Here is a 24,597-nt window from a genome sequence, read left to right as displayed (position 1 = left end):
TAAACAAGGAAGTAAGCAATGATGGTTACCACAAGGATAACAAAAGATAAAGAAATATAATCGCACTGCACTACAAGCAGGCACTGTGAATTTTTTGTGCCCATGCAGAAAGTTTACAGGAATGCCTGCCTTCACCAACAAAACATGATTTATAGTCTTTTCTTGTTTACATCTAAACAATGATGTCAGCCATTTACCCTTCACTCTGCACTCAGAGCCGTCAGATCGGTTGCTGTTACAATGTTCTACGTTACAGAAATGAAACAAGTGTGATTGTGAACTTTTAAAACAGCTTAATCGATTACTCAGTTTTAAAAACCTTTTATAATGTCTTCTTTATACTTACATATTTTGCTTTCATGTTCTTTTGTGTTTTTATGTTTTTGATGTTAGTTTGTTTTCATTTTTCAAAACACATTTCAACTCAGGTTTTAGAAGAGCTATAAAAACAGCAAAGCCCATTACATATTACAGTTTCACTGAGTCATTAGCCATAGACTAATCAAGGGGCTTACATGTCATCATCATGTGTTTCATATCCACGAGATGCAGGTACATTTACGAGGAGATTCGTTTTATTTCAGCTTAACAGTGGAAAGTTGAGATGGTGTTAATAAACATAAATACACTGAAAAAAATAAAGCTTTAAGGTGTTTAGTCCTGTATAAGTTACTTTGAGGGACAGCTAGTCGCTGATAATTGTGCTACCCTTCTCAATCATACTACATAGCCTTCCTCCAGATTACAGGCTTACTTTTTTAAATTTGCATGTCACATTTAAGCTTCTCATCTCTGCTCTGAGACTTACGCATTTAAAAATGGCATATTAAAAAGTAGAGAGAACACAGAATCTGCATTTTTGCATCCTGTTCCACTTTTCTTTTCATTTTCTTTACATTTCCTCTTCCTTATTTGCTACACAGGCTTATATTTAACAGCAGACCTGATACAGCATCTCTCTTCCTCTCACTGTCGCACCGTTTTTGTGTCTCACATGGCTGCATCGCATGTCTCACGTGCCCCCGTGTGCTATATTCACACTGCTGCAGAGGAAATGGAAAGATGCACAGGCCGTGAGGCAGCACAAACGATCATTACAAATACCCGCATCAGACTTAAAATCATTTTTTCCGGGTATAAGGAATGCATACATACTACAGGTAGAGGTTAGTGATGTCCATCTAGAACAAAAACAAACCACACACAGTGATTTAAAGTGCCCCAGTTTAAAGTGACTGAGGTCTGGACTGGTTCAAAGTGTGAAAACTGCCTGAGAGGCTTTTGAGTTCAGTTCTATAATTAGCATTAGTGAGCCCATGTAGAAAAGTTTTGGTAGAACTGCAACTGCAGGGTTGGTGTATTAATAATAGAGAAATGCAGAGGGAAGAAGCAATTCTGATGGCGAGCTAAGTGTGTTGATGGGTCTGAAATGTTTGCAGCAGGACACTTTAGTTCAGTGAAAAATGAATGCTGGTGGAGATATTCCAATTGCAGATATTAGATTCCTAAAAGTCAAAGCTAACAAGTCAGAACCATTTAGATAATTTCCTTTCATCTGGATCTACAGCTTATTCCACATTTTTACTCTACATCTCCATCCTTCCCTTTGTACCTCTGGGCTGGCAAAAAGTGTCCTATTAACTGTTGTAGAAGCAAGGAAAGCCTCAAAGACAAGATCAAATGCAACACTGAAAACCATTTGCAGCAACTGCCCTGGTCGGTATAGAATGAGATTTTGCCATAAGACAGCCTTTGCTTGCAGTGTTTACTAAGCTGTGAAAATGCAGCAAGCAGGCATATCTCCTTTCATGTCTTTTTTTTTTTTGCCTCACCCTCACCGTGCTTTCCCTTTTCCCGTTGTTATCTATTCTCCCTGCTACAGAAAGAGAAGAGCTGTTCTCACAGTGGGAAAGATCACAAAGTAGGTCATTTTGAGAACAGGGTAAAAATGCACTGACAGCGAAAAATGCGATCGATTAAATCTGGTGTGGGGAGGAAGGAAGGAAGAAAAGAAGTTGGTTTTCAGTGCACATGGAGAAGTGGAGTTCAGAGGTGAAGCTGCGCAAGTGAGGCTCACATCAAAGCGATCTATGCAGCGGCTGAGATTCAGTCCTGCTCCAGGCCTTTGGACAAGACAAAGAAGAGGAATGTTACAAGCTATGGAAAAGTTGCCGCTGCATAACACCGTAAACCACTTTGTTCATCACACTCCCAAACATGTAAGATGGTATATTATTCTCGTTCTGATGCATTGAACTCCCATAAGACAAATTAGACTTCACAATATTGTGAGAACTAGACTCCAAAACTCCCAGGAGAAGCTGCATGAAGTTTGATGATACATGAACAGTAAACACGAGCTAAAAAGGCCTCTTCTTGTTAATATTCTAAGCGAGTGTTTCTGCTTCTTTATGCGCGAGTTCTGGAGCGCTGCAGTCGGGGAATAGAGATGCCGACTATCAAGGGCCGTCGAGGGTCAACTGTAGTGACTGAATAAAGTGCCTTTTTGTGATCCATAAGTGTAAAATTTGAGAATTTCAAGCATGTGTTTCCCAGTTTGGGCTGAAATCAAATACAAGAGCTTAAAAAACAACAATTTAACAGCTGCTGTGTTTTCTGATGAAAAGTGACTAAAGCTCAGCAGCTGCGCGTCTCAGTTTTCATCTGTTTTTCTTCCTGCTCTGATTCAGCACAGAACTGCTGCCATTATCCTGCGAATGAGTCTGTGGAAGTCTGAGACATGTGTGATTGGACAATTACGTTTAAAGCTTTGGAAGGAGAAGATCACTGAATCACATTTATATATTAGATTGTATATGAAGGATGGATTTAGCCACCCTCATGGCACCCAGTGGTTTGAGAACCTTTTCCAGTAGTCACTTAGAGATGTTGTGGTGTGATTTTAAAGTTATTTTATGGGTGAAAAAAGCACAACAAAGCTTTTTTTTGTGTCAATATGCACCACAGTTTTATATAATTTAAACTTATGCTGCTCTGATAAAATCATCTGACACCTAGTCTAAGACTAACTTAAGCACCAATACCATTTAGAACAAAAGGACCAAAAATGTGTGTTGACTACTGGTAGGACTGCCACATGACATCCTTATTCCCTGAGGACAGCAGGTGAATGACTGCCATCAATAACATCTACTTGCACAAGCTGTTCACAGATGCCCCAGTTAAACAAAAGGACAGACTTCTCACCTCTACATTTCATTGTTTAAGAGATCAGTGTGAGATGAAAAAGAACCGGAAATGTGCAAAGCAAAAGCCTTGTTCTCCAGGGGGACACTGTCGCTGCTCCACAGATGGTGGAGGCTATGAAACACTGCAGAGTCATTATAGCCACACAGCAGGAGGCTTAAACAAGCCTGTGCAGGAGGTCAGCTCTGTGTCAGATCCTGTCACTCTCTTTGTTCTTCTCTTTATACCGTGAAACCAGCGAGTTAAACCTTACTCACCAATCACCTGTGCCTTTGGCATTTCACTGATCGCATCTCAAGGCTCAGTAGAGTTTACTTTAAACACATTAGGTCAGTCAGTACATTGGTACACACTGACTCAGAGCAGATAACAAACAGAGTCAGCCTCAATTAGCTGCTCATTACCAAAGCGTGACTGCTCACTTGTCAAGTGGTTACGCCTCCACTTGTGTTCATTAAATTCAATCAACGTATCAATCAAAGGTTCATCCACTTCCATATACTGCCACAAGACTCTTCTCTTTGCAGTGGTAGGAAATCTGACATGTGCACAGTAAATCACATTAACAGACACGCTAATTGTCTGAGAAAGACAGGACTCATCGTTAATTCTAGGACAAGAAATGTAACGACGGGTTTAACTCATTTTTCAAATTTAAGTTATTTAAAAGGTAAAAACATAATTTTGGGAGCACAGATGGTCAGATACCAAATCCTCAGAGCAAATAATCAAGAGAAAAATATGCACTGAGCAGGCAACAGAAAAAGTTTGAAAGACTTAATTCAAAGAACATTTTTTCCCCACTTTCTATAAGTTGCAAACTCAATGAATCAGTCCAGCAAAAGTCCTTAAGGATGTGACTATTCCTGAGTGCTCAGCTGGAGTAAACAGTATTGAGAACTTTTAACCAATAGCTTTTCCCCCGTCGTTTAAAAAGCTTATCAAGGTATTTTTAACCAGAATGCGCAAAGTATTAAAAATATTAAAAGGCAAGAAAACCTGAGGCCAGTTTCATTAAGTTAGACACTAACTAGAGGTGGGAGAAACTAAAAAGATCTGTTGTACGAAGCTGTTTAGTCATAAATTCTGAGTTTGAAAGAAGAGAAATGGTAGACTGAGTGACAGCATCTGTTTGCCTTATTAGAAAATATTAGTCTTTTTAAAGAATTCAACAGTTACAAGTATATTTTACTAGCAGAATTCAGCACTCATCTTTTTCCTATGGAGAAAACTACAGTGACAGTAAGAAGTGTTGGAAACTTCGTGCTTCATAAAATTTCAATGCACTGCAAACCTGCATTAGAATTTGTTATTTGACAAGACTCAATACTCTTTACTTTACAGAACAAACAAAGATGGTGTAAATATGTCCTTATTTCTCTGAATCACTCTAACTAATAATAATAATAATATCCATGAGAAACATTAAGACGGGTCTAATGCCTCTATTTTGACATTTTCAGATGAAATCAGTAGTCAAAGTATTTCTGCAGGCAAGCAGCCCCAAGTTTATCAGGGCTGGATATTACATAAACTCGGATAAAAGGCAGAAAAGGCTAGATCAAATTGACAGATATGCTGTGGTACTTTTGATATTAGTGTCAGAAAGCACAGATGGAGGGATAATGAATAAAGTAAGGCAATGAAAATGGGAAGGGAAATATGAAGGCACAAGAGAAGCGTGGTGAGACAGCAAATGATGGGGATTTAAATGGCAATTTGGAAATGAAGACAGGAAAGCAGGGACGGGAACAAGAAGAAGAAAACAAATGAGGCCTCAATCTGAAATGGGAGGAGAGATAATAGAAAGGATAACAGGAGAAAAGAAGAAGAGTCCAAGGGAGGAGGAGGCGGAGGAGAAACTGTGCTGAGGCTAATCATAATTGGCCTGACACTGGGAGATGGTATGGTGCTGTTGCTGGGCGAAACATGTGTGTGTTTGGGGGTGGGGGAGGAGTACGGGGTAAATGTAAAGGTCAATGAAGAAATGAAGTCCGTGAAATATCAAGGCTCTTAATTCATTCCTACTACTTCATCTCAGCCTAACAGCACTTGTTGTGTTGTGCTTTTATCCACATGGAGAGTAAGATACTAGACTACAGTAAGAGCGAACATAATATCCATACATGCAGAGCTCCTGTGGGAATGCAGAGCCAGCTACTTTGCTAGCAAGTGGTCATGTAGCAGAAGAAATATAGTGCATAAAAACAGATGCAAACTGGTGAGTACTGGTCCATAAAAGACAGACTGGATTAACAGCCGTAGTCTACTAATACATTCATCCTTCGACAGCTTCTACAGTTAGAAAGCACCAAAAGAAGAAGTGCAATTAAAGTTTAAACAATTCAGTGCAAATGCATTTATTGCACATTTACTTGATTAATTACATTGTTGCAAAACTGTTTGCATACCAAATATCATCATAATATCCATTATTTTGCATTTTTTCTGTTCTGCTTGCTCAAGACTGTTTATGGACACTAACACGAGAGACTCTGATAAGACATTTATGTTGGAAACTTTGTGTTTTCTTCAGTTTACACTGTGTCTGAAGACAATAAGTGAGTGAGAAAGGAAAAAATAAATTTTTGAAGACATCAGTATGATGCGTGGCCACTCTTTGTTGGACCCCTGTAGTTACACTTGTGCTGAGCCTCTCGTTCAATTTGCAGTCGTCACCTCTTTGTAATCATTTGTTGATCTGCTACATTGAACCACAGGAACTGTGGCATTTGAAGGGTAGTTTAAAAAGGTAAAGTTCAGAGTTGAGATTTGTCAGAGAGCTCAGATATGAATTAAACAGCAACGCTCCATAATGAGAAGCCACAAGGTTTAAAATAATTTACTGAGGGTGCAATTAAACTTCAGAGAATTTCCCATGAAAAACTGATCCTTACGAGTAGCTTGAACTTTCCTAAATCCAGCCACACTTATCTCAGCCCATTAGAGCGCAGCTGAAATGATGCTTAATAAATCTGTCCCAGACTGCTGTATCTGTCAGAAGGTCACTAATTACATCTGTGCAGTTCTGTTCACAAGTAGTACGGCAAACACACGCCGTAAACACTATTCTGTTAACATTCACACAAGGACTCAAAGTCTTATCACTAATTACTGAGTCTCTGAAATTTTAGATGCACTCATGGTGATTTTAATTTTAATCTGCTTGAAGACATATGATCTATTCAGCTCGTCACTGTGGAATTATTGATGCTCAATGCACCAAAACCGCTAAAGCAATCAATGCAAAAGGCTTTTCTTCTGTTAGCTGATAAATACATTAAATGCATCACCACCAGTTCTAGCCATTACCTTGTAAAGTCCCATTTCAAAGTGCTGATTATTATTATTAGTATTATTATGTTGATATTGAAGTAATCATATTAGACTAGACTAGGGTGCTAAGCTATCAGCTAATGCTAGAAAAATGGATCCATACCCGGATGGGTGTGCCACATAGACGCACACACCTGTTAATTAGTATCATATGAATACAATATTCAAACCTCTTACCAAATCTCTCTACATACATCTTCTGTTGGTACAATTAACTAGAAAATCATGTTATTTGTGAGATATACCATAATGATGTTCTAAAAAGGACCAACACCACAAACATGCTTGAGAGGTGAGTTCAGTAGTTCAAAGTATTCGAGGCATAATTACCCACACTTTGTAACTACTTGGATCAGAGGAGTCGCTTGCTTGGAGTAAAGTTTGGTATCCAGGTTGACTGCTCACATATATACATACATATATATGTATATTTGCATTTATGTGAGTCTGTACTCAGCCTCTCTCTCTTTCCTCCAGGTCATTTGGGTTTGGTTGAACTTTCTTTCAGCCATGTGTGGTCTGTCTCTTCATCTCTTTAAGTTGTGACAGATGTTGCACAACATGTGTCAGCAACAACTGGTCAGTCAAAGTCTTAATAACTTTAATAAAACTTCAGTGGGGAAATTCTTTTAAAAAATTCCCCCCAATAAGATTCCTATGTAAAAGGAAATGATCAAAAGCATTTTTGGATCAGGCTGCAAACATGTTTATTTCTGCTGGAAAGGCTTGCATTTTAACATCAGTCGTGGGTACAGACTTACTCTTGGAAGTATCCTCAAGTAGTCATTTAAACATGTGAAAATGCAAAACCAAGTCAGCCTTGAAGGTAGCTGCACTGTGTAATAATACAACATGGTATGGGAAGGCGATTTAAAGTAAAATTTTCTCCACATATGCAGATTCAGTGTGCTATACAAGGCACAAAGTAAAATGAATAATTACCCTTTATATATTGGATTCTATTCTATTTTATTTAATCCAGCGCCTCTTTCGTCCTTGTGCGTTACAGAAAAGGAGCGAAAAATGTGGCGAGACAGACGGTGTTTGGGGCTCTCTGCAGTGGAAAGTAGGTCACGTTGACTTGCACATTCACACACATTTTTTTCATTCATACACTGCACATTTTCACACTTCTAAGTATTATCTCTAATGTATGCTTACCCAGTCGGCACACCTAAACACACAATCCTCACAGTCACAACAACACAAGCACTTGGGCTTGGCTACTCGCCATCCATCACTCCACCCGGCCAGCCTCCTCCCCCAGGCTGCAGCACGGTGCCAATGAGACGAGTAGGACTACCCACTGGCCCACATAACAATGACTCCGAGTGTGTGCGAGTCTCTTTTATGTGTGTGCAGAAATTTGTGAACTTGCAGATTAGAAAATATAAAAGGTTTGAAGTCATATGTTGTCCCATGCATTACTATGGAAGACCATAACTACCATAATCAAACGTAAATGAAGAAATTAATACATGATTTAGTAAAACAAAATATATGCAAACAATATTAAATGATGTAGAGACTAAATTAATATAATATCACACATGCTGGTATATTCCACATGTGATTATTGGAATACCTGACTACGCAGGGAGTGGACTACTGTGAGTCTCCTCAATGAATAAATAAATATAAAGATATGAGGAAAAAAAGAAAACATTTGAAATAAAGAGTACAACTCCCCAGTAGCTTAAATAATGCACAAGAAAAGTAAGAAAATTGAAGAAAATTGTTTATCTCTACATATTTGATATTATTTTCAATGCATACTTGTCATTACAAATGGTTTGATACCTAATTTAAGTATAAATAATTGACTATAATTATTGCCTATAAAAATCTTTATTCACATCTAAGATGCTGTTCAAGAAACACCCTTAGCTATCTAATCAAAGACTAGTCAAGGTCATATTGGTTCAATATAGCATGTATATACCCTATAGCGTGGAAAAATCCACAGAGGATTGAGTATCTAGACAGCTAAAAGCTAATATACCAGCTTGTGCTGATTTTCTATTACACAACATATCCATCTCCTTCTTCTTTGTGTGATTTTTTCTATTATTTACAATTTGTTGTCCTACAGTTTTGTTAGTATGTTTCTTTTCACATTTCTCTGTCTGCAGTATGAGATTTGCTGTTATTATCTGCAGACAGCAGGGTTATTAATGGATCGCATGCGTATCAGACAAACATGGATCCGATGGTTGCTATGGGAACTGCATCCGCAGCGCCCCAGAAAGGGGGGGGGGGGGGGGGGGGGGGCGGAGAGAGCGAGAGCGGGAGGAGGATGAGGAATGTTAAGTGAAAAACAAGAGGGGGAGGGGGATGAGGAGCAGCAGTGGGGCGGGTGATGGATGGAGAAAGAGGAAATGGAGAAGGAGGGATGGAGCGAAAGAGGAGAAGAGAGAAGCCCACTTCTATCAGTCTGAAATATTTGATTCAGCAGAAAGGGTGACCTTGGAGAGGAAGACAAAAGCAGGTCGGCTTTCTCTCTCATTCTCTCTCTTTGTTTTTCTTATCACTCCTCTCCTCCACCCTCCCCCTCCTTTTATAAAAGATATTAGTGCCATCTTCACATATAACAGAAAAATCACTTTGGCACATTTATTGAACAGCAGTTTTTGTTCTTAAATATTAATTAGTCTCAGCAAACAGACCTGATTCCTATAAAAAGAAAAAACTGCATGAATGGATGGCCTTGATTTATTCAAAGCACCAAATGTGTTAGCACGTTGTCCCATTTACTGCACACATAATGTTCTCCCAGCTTTTAGATAACAATCCTGAAAAGCCTAATGCTGTGTTTTAGTTATTTGGATGAAGTTTAGCAAAAATTCCAGGTAGGAATGTGCGAGTCTGTTGGGTGCCAAATAAAGCTGGTGGCATCTCAGAGATATGTGGCTTACTGTGACATATCAGGTCATGTTAAAAGCATATACAATAGTACAATAATACAGCTGGTCTTGTCACCCTTGTTCAGGATCCGTTGGGGGTCACATTAAATGCACTGGATAGCCTCAAGTACCATTTTTCTACAGGCAGGTTTAACATTGAGCTGGCATATATTACAACCCAGCTTTTCCTATCAAATCTAATTTTAGCAGCTGTTGGTACCTAAACCAAACCAAGTCGTGGGTGAAAGCTCGAGTTGATACAAAACTTACCAGTGAAAGTTAAACTAACAAGAAAACACAAAGATCTTAAACAGGAACATGAACTCTGGTTTCCAGAGTGGGACACCTGTCTGTGACTTAAGTCACTGCCAACCCTGTGGCTTCCTCACACAGACTCAGGAGACGCCAAAGAACGCCTTGCGTGCACCCACTGTGGCACTAGTGACGTTGAACAGTAGTACTTGATGCCCTGGGATGAGATTCGATCTAATAACCTGACCTTAAAGACAAAATGACAGTCATTTTGTTGTGTTTCCCCTATCAGTTACAACCTCTGATGGACCTTTGGTGGATTGTATAGTCAACTTTCAGTGACACAGCAACTCTTGGTCTCATGTTACCTTGAAAAACAGATTCCAGTAAGCATACAGGTCTTAACTTAAGTAAAATGAGAGCACTGCTGCTGCTGCAGACACTGACTGGACTTGATTTAAAGGCCATAACATAAGAGATTCATGCCTACTATTTTTGCTTTGCCAACAAAGGCTGATGTCTATACAATTTATGTTTTAAGTATTTTTATTTCCACATGTACGTAACCATGTTCAAATATCCACTGTGGAATAATAAAATATGAAAAAGGGTCTCAAAGGATGAACGCAGCTCTAACCATTGGAGACTCACATTAAAACCCTGCCAGTCCTTGAAAAAGCTCAATACACCCATACAAAGAAAGACTACTGTCATAATAGAGAAGGACAGGCTTTACGCGTCTATGACTAAAATAACGATCTTACTCAAACACAAACAGAAAGGAAATTAAGGAACAGTGACGCCAGCATGTCTGACGACATCATCTTACTACTGGAGACTAATGTGATCCCTGATACGCAACCTAAACCAAGAACACACAAATCAGTCAGACTTTATTCAGATAAATACAACTTTTCCATAAGCAACTTCCTCTAAATTTTCTCCTTCCTTTTCTGTTATCTCTAATTTGATCCATTTCTTGCATTGCTTGCAGTCTCTCCCTCACCTCCCTTGCTGTTCTCTCCCTCACCTCCCTTGCTGTTCTCTCCCTGTTCCTAACACTCTTACTAATACTGTGTTTATTTCCCCCCCTCTGTTCTTAAACCCTGCAAGCATTCTGATTTAACACCCCTCTGGGGTGTCAGAAGCAGACAGGGGGAGGCTAAATGTTGAAGTCTTTAGGAAAGGAGGCAGGAAGCAGAAAGAGAAGCTGACCACATAACTCTGATCAATGAAGCGTTGTGTACTGCACACTACTGCTGACTCATACTGTCGGACAGGATGGAGGGAGAAGAGGATGAATAATATAAGCAAGTGGGAGTGAGACAGAAGGACAAAGGGTGGGGTAGAGGTTACAGGAGAGTAAGAGAAACAAATGATATAACCAAGACGTATCTGTCACAAAGACAAACCTGAACAGTTTATAGGGACAGAACAAGGGAGGGAAGGAGAAAGTAAGCTAGGATGCTCTTATGTAGGAGGTAAGCTTTTGGTAAAAACATTCACAGTTGTAACAAAATCAGTACATACATAAAAATACTGCTTTAACTCCACTAGTCTTCAAACTGAGAGGACCTCAGACTTCTAGTAGGATGAGTGCAGGGGAATGAGTTATGGCTGGTTTGAGCAAGAGCCACAAAAACCTGCAAATTATTTTGATTTTTCTTTTGATTTCTACAGTCGGTGACCAGAGCGAGTGTACTCTACAACATCTGGACAAAGTCTTAGTTTTGAGTAGGGATGGGTATCGAAAACCGGTTCTTGTTGAGAACCGGTTCCCACTGTTTCAATTCCTTGGAATCGTTTGCCATTTTTGCAAACGATTCCCTTATCGATTCCAGTCGCCCCGAATGACGTCACCACGTTGCGGAGCGTCATTTACCTGGCAGGAAACACGGCGCCTCAAAACTTTGGTTATACTTTACGAGAACGGATGACAACAGGGCAACTTGCAATACTTGCTAAGTAGATATTTCATTTAAGGGAGGAAACACTACGAATATGCAAAAGCATTTGCTCACAAAACACGCGATGACCTTAAATGAATGTCGTGTTTTTAATTCCGATCCGGACTCGTGAATCTCAACCCAGCAGCAGCGGTAACGTTTGCACGTCCTCTCCCATTAATGCGGCAGGTAAATAATCAACTAACAGTGCATATTATGTTAGCGCGATCTGCCTTATTACAAAACCTGCCATTACTGTGCGTTTAGGTGACCATGATGAGAGAGACAGAGTCTGGCTCAGATGCTGGCAGTTCTCGCTGCAGTCTACCGGTAGCGTCTCCTTTCAGGCCAGGATAGACGAATGTCACCGAGCAGTGACTAAGTTTGTGCTAAAAGGCTTGGACCCATTTGCCACAGCAGATGCCCCGATTTTCGGTAAGTGAATGTGTTTAATTGTAGGCAGGGACATTACTGGATATTCTTGTGTAATTGTTACAGAATAATTTATGTTATACTTTGTTATTGCTACAGAAGAATATTTATTTTATTATTTTACATTTACAATTTTTTTCCTGGGGACCCTGTGACACCCCATTGAGGAGCCGTAGGCTGTGGATCTCTTAAGATCTCACTGCTGCGTTTGTAAGGCCATGTTACTCCTAAATTTCTATGTTGTTCAAAGAGAAGATATAAAACAAAGTTCTAAGCTAATCGACCTTAGTGTTCTCCTTTTATAAAAAGAATCGATAAGAGAATCGATAAAGAATCGAATCGTTAAACAGAATCGAAAATGGAATCGAAATCGTGAAAATCTTATCAATACCCATCCCTAGTTTTGAGTGAAATATTTTCAAATTAAAAATCACTTTAAATTAAATAACTAGCACAAAATAATAAATATAAATGTGAAGCACGCTGTGATGCTCAGTTAATTTCATCTGTCAGACGTCATGTTATACTCACCAAACTGCTGCTTTATTTTCTTTTACCAGAACAACTTTTACATTTTCCAGTTAACTGAAATGATTTCTTCTCTGTCTTGTTTTTTCCATTTGTCATTATAACAAACAATGACTCAGCATCATTTCCTGACTGTTTGTCTTGCACTACTCTGTCCTTTATTTTTTGATTTATTTCTGTAAAATGTCTCAATTATCAGATGGACTGTCGAGGAAGGTAGATGTTCTCCTCTGATTTAATTTAACCAACTTTGATGATACCAAAACTTTTTATTAAGATGCAGTATTATGATTTCAGACACTGAAAACATCAGCTACTACTTTGGTTTGTACCTAAATATCATTGAAAGCTAACAAGCTAAACTACACGGGTGCACAACAAAATCTGTGTTAATTTAACACCAAATACTTTAATTATCATATAAAAAGTCCTGTTTTAATCGGTCTATAAAAAGAAGGCAAATATTGAAAAAAAAAAAAACTTTTTCCAGGTGAAATAAATGCTTTTCAGCCTGATTTTTCTCATTAAAAGAAGGAAGAGCAAGTGCAAATGGAATCTGCACTGTTAACTATCTAAACACTTTAACATTAAACTGCAAATAAACTTGTCTTAGCGTTTTTGTGACCGCTGCAGTTGGTATAAATTGTTGTATAATTTATCCATTTAAATTCTACTTAGGCTTATACTTAGGAATATATCTGCCTTGCTACCACGGGCAGATGTAGCCACTAGCTGTTTGCTTCACCTCTGCTAATTTAAGTAGCTAAACTGGACCTCTTAACCATGTTTATGTCTTGTTCATACTGACAAAGTAATACGGTCTGCTGTGTGGATAATGGCACTAACAATACATACAGCCTGTCCAAGAAGCCTTTGCTCAAGTTTTGGTTGCTGAAATTCTAATATTTCATTTGTACATTTGTACAATAAATAGTAGGCTGTCTGTGTGATGCGATACAACTGTTCAGGCTGAGAAAGTACCATGTTATCCAAGCTACAACCTGATCACTTCAGGCTAAAAAGCTAAAGCTAAAGCCTAAACCCCTAAATTTCAGCCTCAAAACAACAGTCAACATCAAGGTGACTATGCCCAATGTTTATTTACAGTCTGTAGTTTTTATGTAATCAATATATAATAAGTTAATAGTCAATACAGAGGTTTGTTAAACAAAACAAACAAACTGTTTTATTACTAGGATGTAATCGGTTATTGTATTGGCACTACATTCAGTCCCGATGTTCTTCTCCTTGACTAATTGACGAATTTTTTAATAACAAAACCATTAATCTCTTGTTGCAGCCAAATTCACACAGAGGACAGCAGGCAAGGATGCTATCAATGTCCTTAACCCCCCACACATCCACACACAATCCATCCACTGCACAGGCTTTTTCATTAGTCACTGTGGACATTGTAGCAACAGCTTGACTTCCCAGAGTCTTTATCTAAGAAACCAATTCCAGCTGCTTACACATCGCAGCAACTACAACGGCAGAAAACAGCAGAGATTATGTGAACCAAGGATTTAAAAGAATCAGCGGTGAGTTAGGAGGGGAAGACGTGCCAAGAAGTTTCTAATAATACATTCAGAACAACATCAACATGGCGTAAAACCCACCGAGTGCCACTTTCAAATGTCAAAAAAAAAAATAAAAAAAATCCCAACCCTTTTTTTTTTTTTGGCATATATATATTGAATTTTATTTATCTACCACCTGGAGCTTATCACCTATGAGAATTGAAGACGAGGATGAATAATTCATTACAAAGTTATTTTTACATTTTGTCTCTCAGTGAGGAAAAGTGCGAGTCAACATGGAAGCCTGAGATGTGGCACTGAGTGAGATATAAACCGCAACACATTTAAACAGAATACAGTAAATCTCATATTTATTATCAAGTCATGGTTTATTGTGCACATTTTAAAAGTGTGCAAGTCTCTTGTTCATGATGATGAGTTAACAAAGACCTCACCCTGTTAGGAGAAATGGTGTTCTTTAACATGGCCTGCAATTCATGGTGGGTCTGATATTGGAAGACAAAGCCAAAAAACAAGGGTTAGGGGGACATTTGTCTTCAAAGAAAAAGTTGTGCTTTACCAGTGCTGCTGGCACATTTCAAAACTGGTTTTTGTCAGTTTCAGTAAAGCTCAGCAAGCAGCCTGTGAGTGTTTCCAGCAGATTTGCTGTCTTTTGTGCAATCTACTGATGACCTCGCCAACCTGCTAGCAACTAAAGCAATCATAAGGAGGCTTGGAGGTCCTCATACCTCTTTACAACCACTAGCAGCTCCCACCAACCACTCATCAACCAATCATGGAATACACATTTATTTCCAGTGACTGGTGGTTACCAGATGGTTGCTGATTGGTCTTTAAACTTGTGTGACTGAGGTCTTAAGCAACACTAGTGAGAAAACGAGAATTACTGCCATACCTCTGCCATCTTTTTCTCTGTGCTGGTTAATGCTTTACCTTATACTTCACATATTTATTCTTAGACTCTAGTAGAGAAGCTTTGCATGAATCACAGTTCAAAATAATCCCTTCTCATCTTATACTGCTCCTTGGGGCAGTAGTTCAGTAGGTTTTTAGCTTACACAGATTATTTGTAGACACTATGACCTCATAATTTGAAACTTCTACCGTGTTTAATATAAACACTGACACAATATATAAGATAAAAAATAAGGACAAGCAAAATAAGTCCTCTTCAAAGACATTTTAGGGTAAAAAGACACTTGCAAACATTCAGCCGTTTCTTGTGGTGGCAGATAATCTTTACCTTTGGCATTTATTGCCAGCGGCAGAGCATTTCTGATATGCGTCTATTGACACCACACTGCAGACTGGTCCTAATGAAACCATAGTTTCTCTTTGCATTATTGATAGCTGGTCCTTTGATATATTCTTCGTGGGGTGAACAAGAAATAAGACTTCACAAACTAATGTACTGTGTTATGGTATATACAGTTTATGATATAGACCTGATTCCACCCTGTTACTATTAGAGGATGTATAGTAATCAGTGAGAGAGGCTGGAACATATATATGAGGTCTTTTGGGTTCTTTGACTCTGTCCTTGATTTTAATGTGTGACAGATGCAGCGTGTCTACTCCTATCCTAGCAGAGGATTTGTGGGTGTGCTGCAGTCACTGCTGCATGGTGCGCATGTCAACACACACACACAGGAGCACACACGCACACAAGGGAAAGACAGAGAAAAAAGGGGGTGGCTCTGTCTTGTCTAAATATAGGCCTCAACAGCAGCACAGCCTTAAATATTTCATTGCCTCTTCTCCAGAAATGAAGAGGGAGGAAAAAGGAAAGATTGAGAAAGAGTCAGAGAGAGAGAGAGAGATGAGCAAGTGGAGGGGGGGCCTAAGGGGTTCAGGAGAGACTGAGATCAGGACAATAGGGATAGTCAAAAATAGGAAGAAGAAAGAAGAGCAAAAAAGGATACGCAGAGGAAGAAAGAAAGAAGAAAGGCTGGAGGCAAGGGAATCTAATCCCTCCTCCTCCTTTTTATGCAAAATAAGACTGAAATATTTTGGAATTTCTTCAGACAAGTGGTGCATCACGGCCGATAAGAGGAAGAGGGTTATCTTCTTATGTATGCGGAGTCGAAATCTCTGAATCACTCCAGCTTGAAGGAACTTGGTATTGATAAGTTTGTGCTTGACATTATGAAAAATACTTTCATTTCTCAGCAAAATAAATAAATAAATAAATAATAACAGAAAATATCAAACAGATTAATGTCAAGCAGATTTGCAAACTGTCAAAAAGAAATGGCACCACACGGAAACTCAAGTATCTGACTACAGCCATGACAGAAGAGGATTTATTCCCTTTGGCGGTGTCATTCTGTTTTGGCCTCGATGTCACTTTGAGGAGGATAAAGTGTTGCTTTGTTGCTGATTTAAGCTGCCCTTCTTCCAGTATGCTGTTATGGACACTGTGCAGCATGCTGAAGGAGAGATAAAGGTTAAAGCCGCATCTACAGGGAGCTGCAGCAGCAGGACACTGGATGCAGAAGATCCTACAGTACACAAGCATGAGCGCAATCGCATGTACACTGCTTCACGGGAAATCCTCCACAAACACAACACACAAATCTACTAAGAACAAAGGCACAATCACGAACACGTACACATTATTTGCACATGCTGGTGTTCCCTTTGTTCTGTCACTGTTTCACAATGATGGATGAGCCTGAATGTGAAGCACATACAGGGTCATTACGCGAGGCCCACTGGAGGTTCTTAACAGCCCGACACCTACGGGGAAATGGGCTCCACAATGGAACAAGGTAACACCATCAAACGGCAATGATGAAGGACGCACACACAGGCAACGCTGCAAACACATTAAACACCAAGATGAGCAGATGCAGGCACATCTGTCTGCAAGCAATACTATATGCACCGCCCTGTCTCTCTCTTACAACCACAGACACAATGAGACACAAACATGAACAGAGAACTCAATGCATGTAGCAGACTATACTGTAGACGGGTCAGGAATAATAATAATCAGTGTCAGTGACTTAAAAACACGCCTTATCAAAACATTAATGTATGGGTACATCAAATTAACGAAAAGGTCAGCTATCAACAAACTACATTGTGTCACTGGTTTGATCTTAAGCAGTCATTTAGCAGCTTACTGAGTTTATTTTAAGACTGAGTCATTTATTTTGGACATTGACATCTTCTTCTACCATGAAAACGCAAAGTTCAACTCATGTGAAAATACTAAACACACTGCCAAGCAACTAAAAAACAAAAAAATTAAAAAAAAACACTGTAATAGTTCACTCGACCCTCTTTAGTGCTGATGATGGCACACATACATTGTTTCAATAAGCTTATGCCAAGCTCATGTCACCATATTGATTTCCATCCAGAGTTGGATTCATTTTTCACTGAGATCTTGTATCGATGATGGGAAAGTCAAACCGCTGCATAAAGCGGCACACATCCCACCGACGCTGATTGAAGTTGAGGTTTGCGGCGAGCGTCAAGATTATTTCTCACACTCAACACGCTTTCACTGAATCCTGGAATATTTCCATGTTGTTTCCAGCTCATTACGTATATTCGGGTAGTCTGCTGACCACAGTTTTGGGGACACAACATTGCTGAATCTTGTTGTGTCCCAACTGAATCTTGAGCAGATCAGATCAGCACCCACACTAGACACGATGGGTGCATCACTTCATGTGGTCTAAGGAGCTTGGAAAGAAAAGCGTCTGGACTTCTTTAAGTTTCTTTGAAGACGTTTCACCTCTTATCCGAGAAGCTTCATCAATTCTAAGAGCAACTGGTGGAGAGTCACAGATTTTAAGCCCTATGCGGGTGTCCCCAAGAGAGTAATGGACCCCCTATGGATCCTCTACCTAGTCACACGAGCCAAGGTGTGAAAACGGGTGTGGGTTACAATCAGCCAAGGTTTCAGGTGAACCCACTGTGAAGCCTAGCCCCACCTTACCATCCGATTTAAAGAAGTCCAGATCCTTTTCTTTCCAAAATCCTTAAACTACGATGACGTGGATGACTGATAAACTTCATGTACCTCTTTTCTGCACCACTGTGGAATAATTGAAATCTAGACTCAGACCACATGACCTTTAGCCAGTGCTTCAGTGTCCAATCTTTGTGCGCACTAGCAAACACAAGAAGAAGAAAAAAAGCTTCTGTTTTCTAGGTAAATAGAAGGAGCACTGGGAAGCAAAGCATACAGCAGACAGAGAGGTTGCAAAGGCAGAGGAAAAAGCTTATAGGGAGTTGTAGAAGCCGGGTTAAGACAGTATGTATTGTAGTATGAGACGAGCATCAGGGGTGATGTGTAACATCACAAGATGATAGTGAGACCCGCTATGATGTATGGTTTGGAAACTATAGTACTGACAAAAAGACAGGAGGTGGAGCTGGAGGTGGCAGAGGTGAAGAGGCTAAGAGTTTTGTTCAGACCAGAATGGACAAGATTATTAATGAGTATAGCAGAGGGACAGCTCAGGTTGAGCAGTTTAGAGACAAAGTTAGAGGGGCAAGCCTGGTGGCTGAGGTTTGGACATGTACAGAGGAGGAATAGTGACTAGACTGGACAAAGGATGTTGGAGATGGAGCTGCCAGGCAGGAGGAAAAGAGGAAGATAACAGAGAAGGATAGATGAAGTGAAAGAGGACATGCAGAGGGCTGGTCTGACAGAAGAGGTTGCTAGGGTAGGAAGAGATGGAGGCAGATGATCCATTGTGGTAACCCCTAAAGGGAGAAGCCAAAAGAAGCAAAAGAAGATATAGAAGAAGAGGCCGTTTTAGCAATCTCCTTAGTGGTTTTCTTTGCTTGATGCATCTTTTATCTGAATGCTGCAGCCAAGTCCCTGGGCAGCTGGTTTTGTCCGTTTAAAAAATAATCCCATATAGATGACTTTGTAATCTTTTCCATAACCAGCGAGTGTGTGCTGCTTGGATGAAAGAGGACTGTTCACACACCTCCCCTCAATAAATACGCCAGTTGTTGGACTGACGACTGGATGTGGATAAAATGTTTTATTTATATTTGAAGACATGATGAAATTTTCCCTAACTTCAATACGTAATACTGCAGGTGGAGCACAAAACAGCAATTATAGAAGAACTGCACGTTTAGACACACTCTGACTGTTTTTGTCCATTTTCTGATCCACACCACGTTTCACACAGCGAAGTTAAACTTTTTTATGCCGTCAATAAAAGATGGACCGATCACCTGCATGTCTGATGTCCACAGCTGTAGACTTTGGTGACACTATTGAGCTGAAAAAACAAATAAAAATCTATGATTACCAGTCAACTGAATTTAAATACACAATTTTTCCCAACTCCCACAACCCTGAACTGAATAAGCAGAAGAAGATGGATACATGGAATTTCTCCACTATATTTGTTTTAAGTTTAGAAGGTAAAAAAAAAACAAAACTTTCTTTCTGGTGACACAAATTGAAAAGATTGAATAATAAAGATGCCCAGACTTAACTGGATGCCTGCTTCTAAAACAAGCTACAGTATATTTCTCACTGTGAAGAACAGATGGGAAATCGTTTTGTGTAACTTTATCAAAAAATTGTAACAAATAAATATAGATTTACTGAACTAAAGAAATTTTTATAACCTCATTCGGCTGCTCGATTATTTGCAAGGGGTCCCCACAGTGGATAGATCCACATATTTAATTTGGCCCAGATTTTATCTACAGTACACAATATCTTCAAAAGCTTTAGATTTTTAGTTTGAAAGGGCCTGAAGATCTCTGATGCCTGAGATCTTTCGGCCCTCAGGTGGCACTGCATTAAAAATATGCATGAGTATTCAAAGAAAAACCACTGCGTGGGCTCAGGAACACTTCCAGAACTCACAGTTCAGAGAATCAACCAAAAATGCAGGTTAAAGCTGTATTAAAGAAGTAGAAGCAATAAGTGAACACGATCCAAAAACACATCTTCTCTGGGCCAAAAGTCTTTTTCAAAAACATGGACATGCAACTTTTGGATTAAAGAGGAGCAGGTTTCTATCAAAGTTTACTAAAAAGCCAACATGTCTGATGGTATGGGGGTACATTATCTACAGGTTTTAAAGGAACGTGTGCTCCCATCCTGACGATGACTTGTTCAGGAAAGGCTTTGCATATTTAAGCAAAGCCTGCATTTAAGCAAACTACATACTGCATCTATTACAGCAGCATGGCTTCACAGTAGAAGAGTGTGGGTGCTTAACTGCCCTGTCTGCAGTCCACAATCCTCTCCAAAAATCCTTCAGCTGGTCCCCTCAGTTCCCAGATGTTTACAGGTTGTTATTAAAGAAGAGAAGATACTACAGTGATAAACACGGTCCTCTCCCACGCTGCTGTCATCAAATTTGAAATGAGTCAATATTTTTCTTCATTTTAAACATTTGATATGTTTTCTATGTCCTCTGATGTGAATAAAAGTTGATTTATTAGATGAGCATTCTATTTTTATTTCCATTTTAAAGAACCCAACTTTTTCAGAACAGGGTTTGCATTTGCACAGTAGTTTCATTTCACATTAGTGTGTCGATCTTTACTGCGTTTGTCTTTTCCCTGCTCCCAGTCTCACTGTGAATGAACATCCTTGCATACAAGAGACAGGTGAAGCGAAATAACATTGAAATGGCGACATAAATCTAAAATAGCGTAGTTCTTCCTCAGTAATGTCAGCTCACTGGATCAGAGATTCCAGTTAAGTTAAAAAACTGAAGATTTACAAAAAAAGTGAAATATCTCATAACTGATAAGATTCCTCCATGTTACGTACGTTACATCTTTCCCTCAGCAATGCAATGATGCTGACGCGTGGCGTAGTGAACAGAGACCAACCGAGAATTAAACTGAACAGACTGGACAGCTGTCAGCAAGAACCAATCCAGCTTTTTAATCAGGATTAGCCTGATGTCCTATCAAAACATCTGATTGGCGCATCCATACTGACTTTTGTTCATTTCACATTTTTGACCTAAAGCGGACACAAAACCACGTAGAAACGAAACAATAGCTTTAGAAAGAATTAACAAACATTTTATCCCAATTATCCATCTGCCTTTCTCAGCTGAACAGGAAAACAACAAATGATGTACGAATTAATATCCTGTCCTGAAGCGTGCTCTGAGTCCTTATTAAGTGAACATTAGGGTTTAAGTGGGGACAGCTGCTGCTGCGTCGTCTAACTGCCTCATAATCCTGCAACCACAGGTCACATCAACCAGTACCACACATATGAGCCAGTGTGACTGGATTTGACATAATGTTCTAGAAATTCAATTGAGCCAATTTTATTATTTTCTCAATTTAGGAAGCACGTTGCTCCTGCAGCTATGCGGGAAATTACCTCAAATGAGAGCCGCACAAGGTTTAAGTGGGGACAATATGCTGATTATTAACTGGAAGCAGTTTTCTCTACACAGTAAATAGAAGAAATGAGCTACCTTCACCTCGTGTCACCCACAAGTCTTTAAATCAGAACAGCTAACATTTTTCGGGACATTTTAACATATCATATTTAGGCACATAAACAGGTGACTCTGCTTTCACCAGTGCCTGTTGCCCTTCCTCTGACTACTACTTGTTTCCCTCACTGCTTACCTCTTGAAATGGCTAAGCAGGGTGCCAACTAGCTCCCCGATGCGGCTCTCATTGGCAGGCACCATATCCTGCAGGCACACCACGAGATCCCTGCTGTCCTTGGTGTGGAACACAACCAGCTGGTCCTTCCCGGGGGACACGCTCAGCCCTGTCACCTGAGATACACAAATAGAGAGAGAAAGGACACACGCAGTTAAACACAGATAAACATGTACATAAAACAGACAGAGAAATACACAAACAAACACTCTGCACTGTTACAGTGTTACAGTTGTGAAAATCAGTGGAGTAATTTGGTTTCACCACAGCTTGCTTCACCAAGAAGTAAAGTGAAGAGAGCTGAAGGATTTGGACTGGTCAGTACAATAATTACTTACACTCACCTGCCACTTTACTAGGTACACCTGTTTAATGGCTCATAACACATTAATGTAGTCAGCCAATCACACAGCAGCAGCTGAACGTGTTTAGGCATTTCAGGATGACCTGTTGAAGTTCAAAGTGATCATCAGAATGGAAAGAAAGGTGTTTTATCATGATCGTTGATGCCAGATGGGCAGGGATTTTCCCACACAACCATCTCCAGGGTTTACAGAGAAAATGTCCTACTGATGCCAGAAAAAAATGGCTGGACTGCTTTGAGCTGACAGAAAGGCAGAACGAAAGGTCTCAATTTCTGCCTCATTTTGTGTAAGAAACTGAAAATATCTTCCCTTTTATCAACAGTTCAGGCTGGTGGTGGAGGTGTAATGGTGTGGGGGATATTTCCTCGGCACATTTTGTGCCCCTTAGCATTAATTAAACGCCACAGTCTGAGTATTGTTAACGACCATATCTATTGTGTTATGACCACTGTGTACCCATCCTTTGATGTAGGGCTGCCACGATTAGTCAACTAGTCACGATTACATCGATTATCAAAATCGTCGACGACTAATTTAATAGTCGACGCGTCGTTTGAAGCTTTGTAAGATCCCCAAAGACGCAGGAATAATAGCAGGATTTAAGAGTGTAATAACGGACTGAAACAGAAGATGGCAGCACTGCATGTACAAGGATGCCAGCTGCCGTTAAACCCTGAAGAAGAAGAAGCTGTGTCCCAGAATTCATAGCGCGGCCCAGCTCAGTTTCCAACAATGGCGGCAGCTAGTTAGTTTTAATATTACTCTTATTATTCTTTCTGGGTCACAAAATAAACGTTTAACATATTTTCAGGCGAGAATGTAGCTGTGTAAACCTCAAATATCTGCTCAGTTTATCAGGACACCACATATTTTCAAAAGCGCTCCTACGTTTTCGGAGACGTCTGTTACCCACCAGCTCGATAGCTAAGCGGGGTTTAAGGCTCGCTAGAGCCCGTGAGAACACCGGACTCCCGGCAAATCGTTTTCAAACCCACCGCCGCCTTTCGCTACTCAGGTTAAACATGATATATAAGTCACTTAGATAACTTAAAAATGTTATTGTTTGGCTGTTATATTTTAGATAGCAAGGTGCAGACGGCTGAGTTTATTAAACTTCACCAAAACAATCTGCAAATTTCATTAAAATTTAATAAACTATCATCTTGCCTTTATTTTTAGTTAGCACATACCTTAAACACTTAAAGCTGTATGCTAATGATAGTTATATAAGAGCAGATGCTGCTGGTGCAATAAGCTGTACATTTTATGTCCAATGGATGCTTGAAATGATTAGTCGGCTAATCGCAAAAATAATCAGTGACTAGTCGACTATCAAAATAATTGTTTGTTGCAGCCCTACTTTGATGGCCGCTTCCATCCATGATCTAAAACTGGTTTCTTGAACAGCGAGTTTAACCCACTCAAATCTGCCCATCAGTCACCAGATCTCAGTCCCAGAGAGTGTTTGAATGGGAGATTCGCATGGTGGATGTTTCGCCAACAAATCTGCAGAAACTGTGTGATGCCATCATATCAATATGAAGCAAACTGTCTGAGGAAGAGGCCAGTATATGTTAATGATCTTCCGTTAGTCTTGTCTTTTTCCAATATGCACGTCTTTATCCTGTTAATTTCAACAGTGGGACAAGGCTGGGCATGTACTTTTATTCTTTAAACATTGTGTTTTCTTCATTTCAAAGGAAACTATTAGCCGCTCGATCTTCTAGCAGAAATTGTGTAGGCTAAACATACTTTCCCCCCTTACTTTTCATTTATGATAAGATTGTACAAAATATTGCTGCTTGTTCCTGTTTTTATGTGTCCCCGAAAAGGATGCATATACAGGGTATATGGTATATGGAAGAAAAGAAAAGAAATACTCTGTTTGAATCATGAAAAACCCCTTTTTGAATTTTCTCAGAATAAATAAGAAAAGATCATTACTATTACACTAAGGCAAATTGGTGATTTATCGACAAGATGTGATGAATTACTCGGACAAATATCAGTCAGTATCCGTCTCTGGTGTCAACTGGTGTACGGGATTTCTTCTGGTGGAGAACGTCATCAGCATCTAGAGTAATGCTTTATAGATTAGCCTCCCAAAGGGCCAGTCTAATTTTTCCAATTAGAGCCCCCCGAACTAAAGCAGCTGGGTTAAAAGGAGACTCTGTTTTTCAGCTGGATTGTCTGCTTCACAGGTCTACAAAGCTGCAGGAAGAATCCAATATATTTACAGACAAACACTTTTCAGGAGAAAAAAGAAGACCTGAGCTTCATTTCTCATTAACTTCCCATTACTTTTCCCTTTATCCTATATCCACCCTCTATTTAGCCTCGCTTTCCTTTGTCTCCTTTGTCATCTCCCCTAGGTTTTAGCCATTTTTCTTTGTCTTTCCAAGTTGAACTGAAGGCAGTGAATGTTGAGGAAATAGCCAGAGGGCAGCCA

The 24,597-nt window shown here is 39.6% G+C and overlaps 1 protein-coding gene across 2 annotated transcripts in view; it reads right to left on the bottom strand.

Moving 5' to 3' along the window:
• Positions 1–24,597, bottom strand: part of myo1d (myosin 1D) — a 118,715-nt gene that overhangs the window by 12,064 nt on the left and 82,054 nt on the right. The window contains exons 21-22 of one of the 2 annotated variants that reach the window (XM_026178078.1): positions 21,745–21,899; positions 19,245–19,403 (exon numbers count right to left, since the gene is read on the bottom strand). In XM_026178078.1, coding sequence (XP_026033863.1) covers positions 19,334–19,403; positions 21,745–21,899 — 225 coding nt within the window. In that variant the 3' untranslated portion in view covers positions 19,245–19,333. Of the gene's footprint in view, positions 1–19,244; positions 19,404–21,744; positions 21,900–24,597 lie in introns of those variants that run through there. The other variant, XM_026178077.1, reaches the window with a different exon arrangement.

The sequence above is a fragment of the Astatotilapia calliptera genome, chromosome 8 (genome assembly GCF_900246225.1).
Source record: "Astatotilapia calliptera chromosome 8, fAstCal1.2, whole genome shotgun sequence".
In the NCBI taxonomy this organism is placed as follows: domain Eukaryota; kingdom Metazoa; phylum Chordata; class Actinopteri; order Cichliformes; family Cichlidae; genus Astatotilapia; species Astatotilapia calliptera.
This window is presented reverse-complemented; position numbering and strand designations above follow the sequence as displayed.